General features: G+C 42.0%; 1 protein-coding gene across 1 annotated transcript; it reads right to left on the bottom strand.

The window, feature by feature from the left end:
- Positions 1-198: 198 nt before the first annotated feature.
- Positions 199-852, bottom strand: LOC144672418 (histone H1-like). The gene has a single exon (XM_078534263.1). The coding sequence runs from the start codon at positions 850-852 to the stop codon at positions 199-201; it is 654 nt and encodes a 217-aa protein (XP_078390389.1).
- Positions 853-13,301: the final 12,449 nt, after the last annotated feature.

Below are 13,301 nucleotides of genomic sequence, written 5' to 3'. Positions count from 1 at the left end.
TGAGTGAGCGGGAAAATAGGATTTAAGTGGAAGGATAAAGAAACATTTCCATCTGAAAACTGCTCCCAGCGCGGAGACAGGGATCAAATGATCAGGGAATCAGCTCTTTCATGTGAAATGTGGGTGGCTCTGAAAAGAGCCTTTGGGTTCAGAGGTTTACAATTTGCTCGGGATCTTTCCCTTCTTTCCTGTCTTTGCTTATCTCCCTTTGGGCTTGGCCTTCCCTTTCGCCACTTTTTTGACGCCCGTCACCTTCTTGGCCGGAGACTTTTTCTTGGGGGCTGCTTTCTTCACCGGCTTTTTGGGAGTTGCCGCCTTCTTGGCTGTTTTCTTGGCCGCTGCTTTCTTCGCTGGGGATTTCTTGGCCGCTGCTTTCTTGACTGGAGTCTTCTTGGCCGTTGCTTTCTTGACTGTTTTCTTGGCCGTTGCTTTCTTTGCTGTCACCTTCTTGGCTGCCGCTTTCTTCACTGGAGATTTCTTGCCAGCTGCTACCTTCGCCTTCTTTCCCACTTTCCCCGGGGTTGTGTTCTTAGGGACTTTGAAGGAGCCCGAGGCGCCCGTGCCCTTGACCTGAACCAGGAAGCCATTCTTCACATTCCTCTTGATGCTTTGCTTGATCTGGGAGCCCAGTTTCTCCACATCCAGCCCTTTGCCGCGCAGCGCCTTCTTGATCGCGGGCAGCGACATCCCCTTGCGATCGCTGCAATCCGCCACAACCTTGAGGATCTGCTCGCCCAGCTTGGGACCGGCTGCACTGCTCCGTGGAGCCGCCTTCTTCTTCTTCTTGGGAGTCTTGACCTGGGCGGCGGGAGCGGCTGGAGGAGCCGTTTCGGCGGCTGCAGTATCGGTCATGTTCCGGGACTCTGCACAAAAGTGTCTCTGTCAATGTGAACGGGCTCAGAAATGAAGCCGCTGGTGGCGGCACTGAGCAACTTAAAGGCAGCGAGCGGACGGGGCGGAGACAGGCTGCTGTCAGCTCCAGGCTGCTGCTGCCTCTCTGTGTTTTTCTCTCCTCACAAACTCCCCAATTCCATGGAAATTCCGGCTCTCCAGTGTCCCAGACTAAATCCTTCTTATCTCTGACATTGTAATGTTTGCTGTCGAAAATATTTCACGCGAATTGAAGGCTCCAGTTTCGATTTAAACCTGATTTACTGCGGCTCCTTCACCCGATCTCTGACATGTCCTCTACTCTTAGACTGAAATCTAGAAAACAACTCAGAAATGCTCTTGAAATCTCACTTCGGGGTTAAGCTGGGGAACAGGTGGAATTTTTGGAAGGGAAATATTTTTATTTTAGGCAAGCGGGTCTCGGAAACCTCATGATCAGCACGGACACACAAACACAGTTTCATTCCTCTGACTCGCCCGCCCATTTCCAACGCTCCCTTACACAATGTTCACATCTGCACCTTCACAGGCTGAAACTAGTATCAAATGTAAGGGTCTCAGGACAGAATTGCCCCTCTTTTCGAACTTTGCTCGTCTTTCTATTAATTTTCCGTAGATTGTAAATTCAGAAAAAAATCATCTAACACTCTGAGACATGGGAGCCGCAGACTGTCTGATTCGCAGATTCCGTGGAGGAACCAATCATATGTGATTTCAGGCTATTATCTGAATAGCTCACATCAAGATGTTTATTCCAGGTGACAATATAAATTATCTGCTCCCGGTCCCTCCGGATCTCCCTGTTTATGTTGCTCCTCTTGAACTGACAGGTCACAATTTCACAGTTTGCAATGTACCCCTACCTCAACAACCAGAGCAGGCCAGTTATATGTTAACGCGCATTCGCGGATTGTCACATTCCTGGCAGTGACAGAGATTTTCAAAACACACTTCGATTTTTTATTAGAGATAGTCAAATGAAATTTCAGAGCTGAATTTCTGAGAGGATGAACACTAATGGTGTCACGCATATCAATGGAGGATGGGTAACAGCATCAGTAACATTCACAGCACCAGAAGTAGTGAGATGTGGGTGTGAAAGGGAGCAAGAGAGCAAGGAAAGAGAAGAATCAATAGTGAGTGAGAGAGAGATAGATAGAGGGAGATTGAGGCAGAGACAGAAAGGCACACACACCGATAGGCTAGTGCTGTTGGGAGGAGTTTAAACTAACTCGGCAGGGGGAGGGGACACAGAATTTTAGCAGAATGGGGACACATCATAAGCCAGTAGAAGAACCATGAGCGACGAAGTACAGCTGCAATAAGCTTCAAGGGAGTAAGGCAAGGCTGGATGGCCTCAACTTAAGTGCCAGGAGTATTGCAGATAAAACGGATGAGTTGAGGGTGTGGATTGAAACCCTTGGAATTGTGGTGTAGTAGCTATCACTGAGACGTGGTTGAGGGAAGGGCAGGATTGGCAGCTCAATATTCCGTGATGTTGAAATTTCAGGTGAGACAACGGAGGGGGTAAAAGAGGAGGAGGCTTAGAATTATTAATTAAGGAGTCAGTTACTGCAGTAACGATGCATCAAATGAAACTTTGTGGGTTGAGCTAAGAAATAAAAAGTGTGCAACCACGTTATTAGGTTTTAATTATAGACCCCCAGGTAGTCAGCGGTAAATTGAGGGGCAACTATGTGCACTGTTTGTGGAGTTGTGTAAAAAGAATAGCAATAGGGTAATTATATCAGGTGATGTCAACTTTCCCAACATTAATTGGGATATAAATAGTGTTAAGGGCTCGGACGTAGTGGATTTTTTGAAATGTGTACAGGAGAACTTTTTAGGTCAATATGTCGGGAGTCCAAAAAGGGAAGGTGCATGGCTGGACCTAATTCGGGGGAATGAAGCCGGACAGGTGGCTGAGGTGACGGTGGGTGAGTATTTTAGCGATAGCAAATACAACACGGTACAGATTAAGTTTGTTATGGACAAAGAAATCGACAAGTTGCAAATAAAAATGTTTTGGATTGGTTGAGAGTGGATTTTAGTGAAATAAGGCAGGAAATGGCCAATTTAGACTTGGAAGACCTGTTTGTGGTGAAACATACAGTGGGACTATGGGGGGTGTTCAAAATTGAAATGGGGCCGGTACAGGCTCAACATGTCCTCTCCAAGCTGCCTCAGCATTCTCCTCACTCACTTTCACTGCTATTTCCAACACAATTCACCCAATTCAGTACAAATGACCAAGGAATTTCAAGCGTAAATTGTGTTTTACCACAAACTTTTGCCCTCATTTAAATAACATCATGCTGAAAACTGACCCTGCCCATAAAAATGCTCATACCCCCAAATCAAGTCAATCACCATGGCAAATTTTTGCTAGTAAATGGCTCCAAGAGGAGCAACATAAACAGGGAGATCCGGAGGGAACGGGAGCAGATAATTGATATTGTCACCTGGAATAAACATCTTGATGTGAGCTATTCAGATAATAGCCTGAAATCACATGTGATTGGTTCCTCCACGGAATCTGCGAATCAGACAGTCTGCGGCTCCCATGTCTCAGAGTGTTAGATTTTTTTTCTGAATTTACAATCTACGGAAAATTAATAGAAAGGAAGGAGGAAGGAGTAACGAGCCCAGAGAACCAAGGGTGACCAGGGATATTCAGATAACCAGGATGCTGCCTTAGATGAAACGTTCCACACAGCCCCAGTTGTGATGCTCAAGCTGGAGAACATTGACTGAGGGGAGGAGCAAATGATGTTGATTCTGTGACGTAAAATTCCAGAGAAGCGCATGCGCATTGCTGCCCTCATTCAACTCCTCAGACCTGACTAGAAGAGCGCATGCGCTGCCCTTCTCCCAGACTCCGCCATTGAAGTTTTTCATTCAGTGAGCGGGAGACCTTTGTTTCAAACAGATAGAAATGGAAATCTTAGGGCCCGGGTAAGCGAGTAAACAGCGTTCTGATTCCAGCAGGGCCCCGGTTTGTCAGTGTGGACACAGAAATCATCATTGACTCGGGGTAAGTTCAGGGGGAACCGGGGGCTGTTTGTAAGAGGCGGAGCGGTGCGGGAACGTGTTCCGGAACTTGGAGTGAGCGGGTGGACGGGGAGAGGCCTTTCTGGGGCTGTGTGTGGCCCTGCTGAGGGAGACAGAACCTGAGCAAGCTGCAATTGAAAACTATTGGGATTTTCTCCCCTCAAACCTGTAATGCATATTCCAAGTATAGCTGCTGATTCATGCAACTTGTCGGCATTTGGACAGTGAACAGTGGAAACAGGCGGACAGTGAGGATGGGGAACAATCATGTAAATATCACCCATCGCAGGCACCAGCTTTTCAAGTGATAAGTGTTAAAGAAACATTGTCGCAGCGGCTGTTGGTTTTTGTTGACGGCTCTTACAATGGGAGCTGGAAATTGAAACCTGACCTGCACCAATGTACCTGTCCCCTCGGGTAGTGACATCCTTGGAGGAGGACAGGACAGGACTGTTTCTGAATGTTACTCAAATGTTTGAAAAGTACCGAAGCAGGGTGCTGAAGTGGAATCAGGGACTGTACTTCTTTATTGTCCTTTACGATTTGTAGAGCATTATAAAAATTGATTATCAGTTGCCAGGTTACGTTGATCTATTTTCTTTCAAAGCCTCAGCTGATCTTGACTTTCAAGAGATATGTTTCTTCCTCTAGGCAAATACATGAAGGGATCGGTTTCAAGCTGTTGATTTCCCAACCAAAATAAAAGTGCAGCCATCTCATTGTTACTGACAGCAGGTATGATATTACTCACAGAGTGCAGAGATACAGACAGAACATCATTTCCACCGTCACCACGGACAGAAATAGTCAGAATCAAATGGAATTCATACCAGATACATGTGCTCAATCCAATAGTCAAACGCTCAGAAGGGAGGCGGGGGTTGGGGAGATGGTTGGAATAATCACAATACACTCCTACTCAGTACCTCTGAATGGCAGGTCCACCAATTTCAGTCCAAACTCACAACCAATATCAAATTGAAGCTCACTCCATGCATGTCACAAGAATGGAACATTGGCTGTAATTTAAATATCAGGAAATAAAGCTGATTGAAATTCAATGAATTAATCCTTGAATGTACCCAGCATTCATAAAGCAATGCAATAGACTCAACACCAAAGATCCCACACAGTATCATACATTTATTTTATTCATCCTTGAGTTGTTTGCTTCGCTGGCTGGGACAGCATTTAGTTGCCCTTGAGAAGTTGGTTTACAAGCTGCTTTCTTGAGCCGCTACAGTCCCTGTGGTGTTGATACACCCACAGTGCTGTTAGGAATGGAGTTTCAGGTTTTTGACCCAGCAATGACAGCATAGTTCCATCTCAGAATGGTGAGGCACTTGGAGGGGAATTTCCAGGTGGTGGTGTTCTCATCGATCTGCTGCCCTTGTCCCTCAGGATCAACAGGGCTGAGATTGCCTTTGTCGATGATCTTTTTGTTGCCATTTGTTACAATTGAGTGGCTAGCTAGGCCATTTTAGAGGGCATTTAATGGTGGGTGTAGAGTCACATGTACATGGACGACAGATTTCATTCTCTAAAGAATATTAGTAAACCAGAAGGGTTTTTACCACAATCGACAATGGTTTCGTGGTGATCATTAATTCGATTCATATTTTTATTGATTTTAAATTCCAAAATCTGCAGTGTCAGGGTTTGAACCCAGAGCACTACCCTGGCTGTCCAGATTATTAGTCCAATGACAATACAACTACACCATCACCTGCTCCTGGTAATGATAAAGTACTTATTCATTAATACAGACGCGCATACACATCACATGCCAGAGCAATATTTTCAGAATAGTTATATCGACAGATCACTACAAACAAGAAAGTTTAAAACTTAACTCACAAAGCAGATATTGACAAGTACAGTGAATAACATAACACCACTCTCATAGGAGGGACTGACAGATACAGAAGAAAGTTACCTTCCTGTAAGAGGGGCAGACACTTACATAATAAAACCACAGACACATACCAGAGATAGAGAGGTGTTGAATATAATCAATTTTTCAATGACAGACTTTTCAAAATATGAAGAGGTTGGGTACCGAGAAATCAGATGTTGATAGCTACAGTAATGTCAGACCTGAAAATGCATCAAAACCCATAAGTTGCTGACTAAAACATAACAGCCTGTATGAAAGACCAAGAGATACAGTCAGGGGTAGTGCGGGGGATGTTAGTGTGGGGGGAGGTCCTTGCTCACACACTAAATTGAAAGCTGCAATGTGAATATCACACTTAAGTAATACAGGCTGACAAGTTCACAGCAAAATCGACAATGACCTACAAGGTACATGCAGACCATGGGAAAAGACAATACTCACACACAAGAATATGATGGGCATAGACTAAACCATACCTTCTCATACCAGGGATTGACAGCAAATGAGTAAAGTCTCACTCATTTGAAATAACCTGAGTTTCAGCAAATTTTTCCATGCTCACATTTCTGATCCTGACACAAAGAACAGGAAAATGAATCACACTGACATTTCACAGTATTGCAGATACAGAACATAAAATGCAAATCCACATACCTGTAACTAAGAGGCAATGAGTAAAAATATGCATTACATGTCAGAAACAGTGAAAGTAAGATGCTTACTCACAAATCAGGCACTGACAGGTGCTGAATAATAGCCACAAATGCATTACAGAGAGTCAATGATCCAGAGTAAAGCCCAGAATCAATTACAAACATTCATAAAACAAATCAGACAGTCACACAGCAACAAATAACTAGGTGCATTTTGGAATCCCCATTCACAGGCAGGAAAGAAATAAACGCCATAGTAAGATGTTAAAAAGTGAAAGATACAGTGTGATCCCACATTCACATAGTGGAATATAAATAGTGGAGAAGAAATAAATTTCTCCCATACTAAAGACCGGCAGGTAAATGTACACGCACACACACACACACACATACACACATGCACAGACACACATTTACCTGCAATCTCAAAATTATATAACATTGGGCCACCATTTCTCTTTGAGCCCCAATGCCAAGCTATAGATTTCCCATCTTAAATAATCATGCAGCTCTATGCTTCGAGTAGGCATAGGTACATTATTGTTCAAAGCACAGACAGAACAGCAGTTCCACCATCACTGAGAGCAGGAATCAGATTCACATTGATCTCAAGTTTCAGATAGACGTGTTCAACGCAACAGTCAAATACAACAGGGGAGACAGAATATTTCTCCCCAATTCACACTCACTAAGCACCGCAGAAAGGTAGGTCCATCAATCACAGTCCAAAACCACAAATACTATCAGATTGAAAGGCACCTCATTCATTTCAGAAGAGTGCAGTCTTAGCTACAGATAGTGCAACAGACTGAAATGTACAAAATTATTCTGTAGAATGTACATAGGTTCTCACAGAGGAACACATTAAACCCCCCTCCAAAGATCTCATACTATATCTAAAATAAAGAGAAAGTGTAATTTTAATTAATACGTCATGGATACACAACACATGCCGGTTTAATATTCTCACTATGATTCATAACGTAAGATCATTACACACTGAATCAATCAGATATGACATACACAGCATGTGAGTTCAAGCGTCTCATTATCATTCACAAATACTTTTGCCGAGTTGCAGCCTGAATGCTATACCTTAGTTCACATGAAATAAAAGAATAACACCGGTCTTTGATAAATGCAAAGTTTCATTTTAAAATCTGCAACAGAGCTAGGAAACAGTAATAGATTAATGCATTGGAGAAATAGTTTTCAGAAACATGAATGTGATACATGTTATGTACAGAAGAAACCTTCACATGTATAATAATGGAGTTATATACACAGAGGAGAAATTTGAGATACACAAACAGTATAATAACTGAGATTTAGGGAATTAATTCCAACATAGGTAATGGTCACAGGGTAGACACTTAAATTTCATTAAAATTAATTCTAAAGCTGCATCCTGTACCAGAGAAAGACAAATGGGAAATTAGCCCTGCACACTCCCACACAAACATTCACACACTCGCAGGCTCTTGCACTAACACACACAGACAAACATACATATACACAAATGTGCACACCATCTGTTGCACACATACACAAACACACACACACAAAAAATCACACACATGCACACAAACATACACACAGGCCCTCACACACACAGAAGCACAAACACACACATGCATAAATGAATGCACACAGTAACAAACTTGCACTTTCTCTCCGACACACACAGTCATGCAGATTTTCACAAAAATTCACACCTGCAGACACAAATACTCACACACACACACACACACACACACACAGACAAACACACAAGAAGCATCTGTGAGTATATACATGGAACATTGACAGCATCTAAGTAATTAAATGCTGGCCCGGTAGTTAAGAAGCAGGTATTACGGTAGTAATTTAAACATACGCAGCTGAAAATTAGCAGGACTATATACATTGGTAATGCATAAGAACATAAGAACTAGGAGCAGGAGTAGGCAATTCAGCCCCTCGAGCCTGCCCCTCCATTCAATACAATCATGGCTGATCTCATTTCGACCTCAACTCCAATTTCCCGCCCTCTCCCCATGACCTTTCAACACATGACTAATTAAAAATCTGTCTATCTCCTCCTTTAATTTATTCAGTGTCCCGGCATCCATTGCACTCTGAGGTAGTGAATTCCACAGATTCATGACCTTTTGAGAAAAGTAATTGCTCCACATCACTGATTTAAATCTACCACCCCTTAGCCTAAAAGTATAGCCTCTCGTTCTAGAGTGTCTCACAAGGGGAATCTACCACTCCTCGTCTATTTTGTCGATTCCTTTTGGAATCTTATATACCTCAATTAGATCTCCTCTCATCCTTTTAAACTCTAGCGAGTATAGGCCTAAACTGCTCAATCTCTCCTCATAAGACAAGCCCCACATCTCTGGAATCAATCTAATGAACCTCCTCTGAACCGCCTCCAGTGCAAGTACATTGGTCCTCAAGAATGGGGACCAATACTGTGCACAGTACTCCAGGTGCGGTCTCACCAATGCCTTGTACAGTTGCAACAATACTTGGCTATTTTTATACACTTTTCCTTTATCAATAAATGCCAAAATTCCATTTGCCTTCCTTATTACCTGCTGTACCTGCATATTAGCTTTTAGCGATTCATGCACGAGATCACCCAGAACCCTCTGCACTGAAGCATTCTGCAGTTGCTCTCTATTAAATATAAACCGCCTTTTTATTCTTCCGACCAAAATGGATAATCTCACACTTACCTACGTTAAACTCCATTTGCCCTTTCAGCTAACCTGTCCATATCCATTTGAAAATTTCTTATTTCTTCATTGCAACTTACTTTCCCACCTATTTTGGTGTCATCTGCAAATTTAGCTATCGGACCTTCTATCCCTGAATCCTAATCAATAATATAGATTGTAAATAAATGGGGCCCATTGACCAAACCCTGTGGCACCCCACTAGTTACAGCTTGCCATCCAGAAAAATACACATTTTTCCCGAATCTCTGCTTTCTGTTGGTTAGCCAATCCTCTATGCAAACTAATACATTACCCCTAACCTTGTGTGATCTTACCTTGCGTATTAATCTTTTGTGCAGCACCTTATCAAATGCCTTCTGGAAGTCCAGATAATACAACATCTACAGGATCCCCATTACCCACTTTGCTTCTCACATCTTCAAAGAAATCTAGCAAATTAGTCAAACATGATTTACTCTTCATAAAACCATGCTGACTCTGATGGATTGCATTTTGACTTTCCAAATGCCCCATTACTTCTTCCTTAATAATGGATTCCAACAATTTCCCAAAGACATATGTTATACTAACTGGTCTATAGATTCCTACTTTCTCCCTCCCCCACTTTTTGAATAAGGGCGTTATGTGAGCATCTTTCCTAACCACTGGAACCTTTCCAGAATCCAGGGAATTTTGGAATATTATAGCCAATGCATTCACTATCTACACTGCCACTTCCTTTAAGACACTGGGACTTAGGCCATCAGGTCCTGGGGACTTGTCACCCTTTAATCCCAATAGTTTGCTCAGTTATTTTCTCTGTTGAAGGTGCAGTAAACATTAGACACTTAGTCAAATGTAACAAGATTGTGCCACACAACTGATTGACTGCAGGTTAAGATTCTCTTCCAGTTACCTAATTTGCAAAAATATATAAAAGTAAAAGCACTAAAAACACACAAAATAAAAGTCACATTCACTGAAAAATGGCTGACATATAAATATAAAACATACCAGACACTGACAGCTTGAAAATAAGTTTCACCAAGGCACGCATGCAAGAGACAGAAATATATCAAGTGAAATCACACTCAAATACTAGAAAATGACTGGCATGAAATTAAAATGCATAAATTATACTGGATAATGAGAAATATTAGTGAAAATGCAATTCAAAAAACATAAATATATTAAACCTTATCTCACCAAATTAATATTGACCAAGTACAGGGAACATATTAACACCTCTCCCCTAGCAGAGACTGCCAGAAACACAAAAAATATGGATTCCCATAACAGAGACCGAGAGTGATAATGTATCATCAACAGCACATTCAAGACAGAGAGATACAGAATTAAACCAATTCTTCCAGAACTGAACTGTTAAAAAGGGAGGAACACTCTTACTCAAATAACAGACTTTGATAGCTACAGGAAAAACACACATAAACCTGAATTCAAATGTGTAAGGTCCTGAATAAAACTACTCGTCACATACCAAAAACAGAGGGATACAGGGAAGTAAAGGTCAGGATCACAAATAAAATTGAAAATGCAACCTCAGACTCAGGCTCAAATAATGGTGCCTGACGGTTCAGAGGAAAACTGACAAGACATATGACAGGCAGACAGAGAAAAATAACAATTATCCAGTAATAGGACAGAATAAACCCGACATTCTCATACAGAGGACTGACATTAAATGATTAAATCCTCACTCATTTACAGTAAACTAAGGGACACAAAATCATTTTCATGCTCACATATGTGACCCTGAAATGTTAGTGGGGATATACAATCACGCTGATATATCACAGAGGTACAGGTACAGGATTAGTTCCACCCACTTACACACATCTTAGCAAATGAGAGTTAATAGCAAAACACACATTCCATTTAAGATGCAGGCAAAAATACTCAAAAATATACTCACAAATCAAGCACAAGCAAGTGCAGAGTAATAGCTACACTCACATTACAGAGACTGACATATGCATAGTAAAGGCCAGCTGGAACTATAAGTGTGTTGGGAAAAATACAGTCACACAAGAGTAAATAACAGGGAACAGTGCAGAATCCCCATTCACAGACAGGTAAAGAATTAAAAACACAGTAAGTTCAGAGAAACTAATGGATGCACATCGACTTGGCACAATATAAAATTTGCAGTTCAAATAAATCCTCACATACTCGAAACTGACAGGTACAGAAAACACAGATACACACAACTGAGAGGTACAGTGCAAAATCTCCATTCAATTATTGCAAATTGTCAGAATGGAAGCCAGAATTAAATATTTGAAACTGCCAGATGAACTTGCTGGAAATAACATACATGGGGGACAAACAAAGAAAATGTGAGGAATAATCAGCGAGTTTGGGAGCATCTGTGGAGAAAAAAACAAGACAAAACATTTCAGCTCAATGGCGCTTCATCAGTTCGGAGTTTTCAAACAAATGGCAGTTTTGTTTCTGTCTCCACAAATCTTGCCAGAGCTGCTCAGTATTTCCAGCATTTTTGATTTTTCTTCTTGAGATTTCCAATATTCACGGTATTTGGAATTTGCATTAGCTGCAGAGTTAAACCTTCATGCCATAAACTGACAAGGACAAAGGAAATCCCATATTCACATAGCAGAAATCAACAGGTTCTAAACAGAACCACCGATCAGTTCATCAGAAATTATCAGGAACAGAGCAAAATATACCACTTGCAAGACAGAGATATGAATACAGAACAAAATACACACATCCCAAACATGAACTAACTGGTACAGCTGAAATCCATTATCACATATCAGGCATGGAAAGAGAGAAAATAGGAGCAGGAGTAGGTCATTTGCCCTGTTGAGCCTGCTCTGCCATTCAATTTAATCATGGCTGACCCTATATCTCAACACCATCCAACCACACTGTTATCATAGCCTTGTCCATTTGGAGTCTTGAAATCTATCTATTTTGCTCTTAAATATATTCAGTGACTTGGCTTTCACACTCTTGTATCATAGAGAATTGCACAGGTTTACCACCCTCTGATTGAAGAACTTTCTCCTCATCTCAGTTCTAAACCATCTACCCTGTATCCTGAGAATGTGACCCCTTGTTCTAGACCCCCAGCCAGAGGAAACATCATCCCTGCACCCAATCATTCCAGCCCTGTCAGAATGTTACACCTTTCATTGAGACACCCTCTCATCCTTTTAAACTCCAGTGAACACAGGCCTACTCGACCCAAACTCTCCTCAGAGGACAATCCTGCCATCCCAGGGATCACTCTGGTGAATCTTCGCTGCACTCCTCTTATGATAAATATATCCTCCCTTAGGTAAGGAGACCAGAACTGCACACAATACTCCAGGAGTGGTCTTGCCAAGGCCCTGTATAGCTGCAGTTAGACATCCTTGCTCCTGCAATTAACCATGTCACGATGAAGGCCAACATATCATTTGCCTTCTTAAGTGCTACCTGCACCTGCATGCTTGCTCTCAGTGATTGGTGTGCATGGGTACCCAGTTCCCTTTTTACTTCAACATTTCCCAATCCATCACAACTTAAATAGTACCCTCCCATGCTGCCTTTTCAACTGATGTGGATAACTTCACACTAATTGGAGGTGGTTCAGAGGAGCTTTACTAGATAGATACCTGTAATGAGTGTGATGTCTTATAAGAAAAGGTTGGACAGACTGTGCTTGTTTCCACTGGGTCTCAGAAGAGTGAGGGGTGATTGATTGATGTATACAAGATCCTGAGTGGCCTTGAAATTGTGGATACCAAGAGGATGTTTCCACAAATAGGGGGCACTGTTTTTAAATTAGATATCGCCCTCTTTGGACATGGGTGAGGATATTTTTTTCTCTCTCAGAGGGCTGTGTGACTTTGGAAATCTCTGCCTCAGAAGATAGTGGAGGCAGGGTCATTGAGATCTTTTAAGGCAGAGGCAGATAGATTCTTAATAGGCAAGAGAATCAAAGGTTATGGGGGTAGATGATAATGTGGGGATTGAAACACAAAGAAATCAGCCATTATCTTATTGAATGATGAGGAAGGCTCGAGTGGCCAAATGGCCGCCTCCTGTTCCTATTTCTTCTGTTCTTATGTT

Source organism: Cetorhinus maximus, chromosome 38, assembly GCF_964194155.1.
Source record: "Cetorhinus maximus chromosome 38, sCetMax3.hap1.1, whole genome shotgun sequence".
In the NCBI taxonomy this organism is placed as follows: Eukaryota; Metazoa; Chordata; class Chondrichthyes; order Lamniformes; family Cetorhinidae; genus Cetorhinus; species Cetorhinus maximus.
This window is presented reverse-complemented; position numbering and strand designations above follow the sequence as displayed.

Coding starts and splice junctions, on each gene's coding strand:
- LOC144672418 (XM_078534263.1), bottom strand. CDS start 852: ATGACCGATACTGCAGCCGCCGAAACGGCTCCTCCAGCCGCTCCCGCC.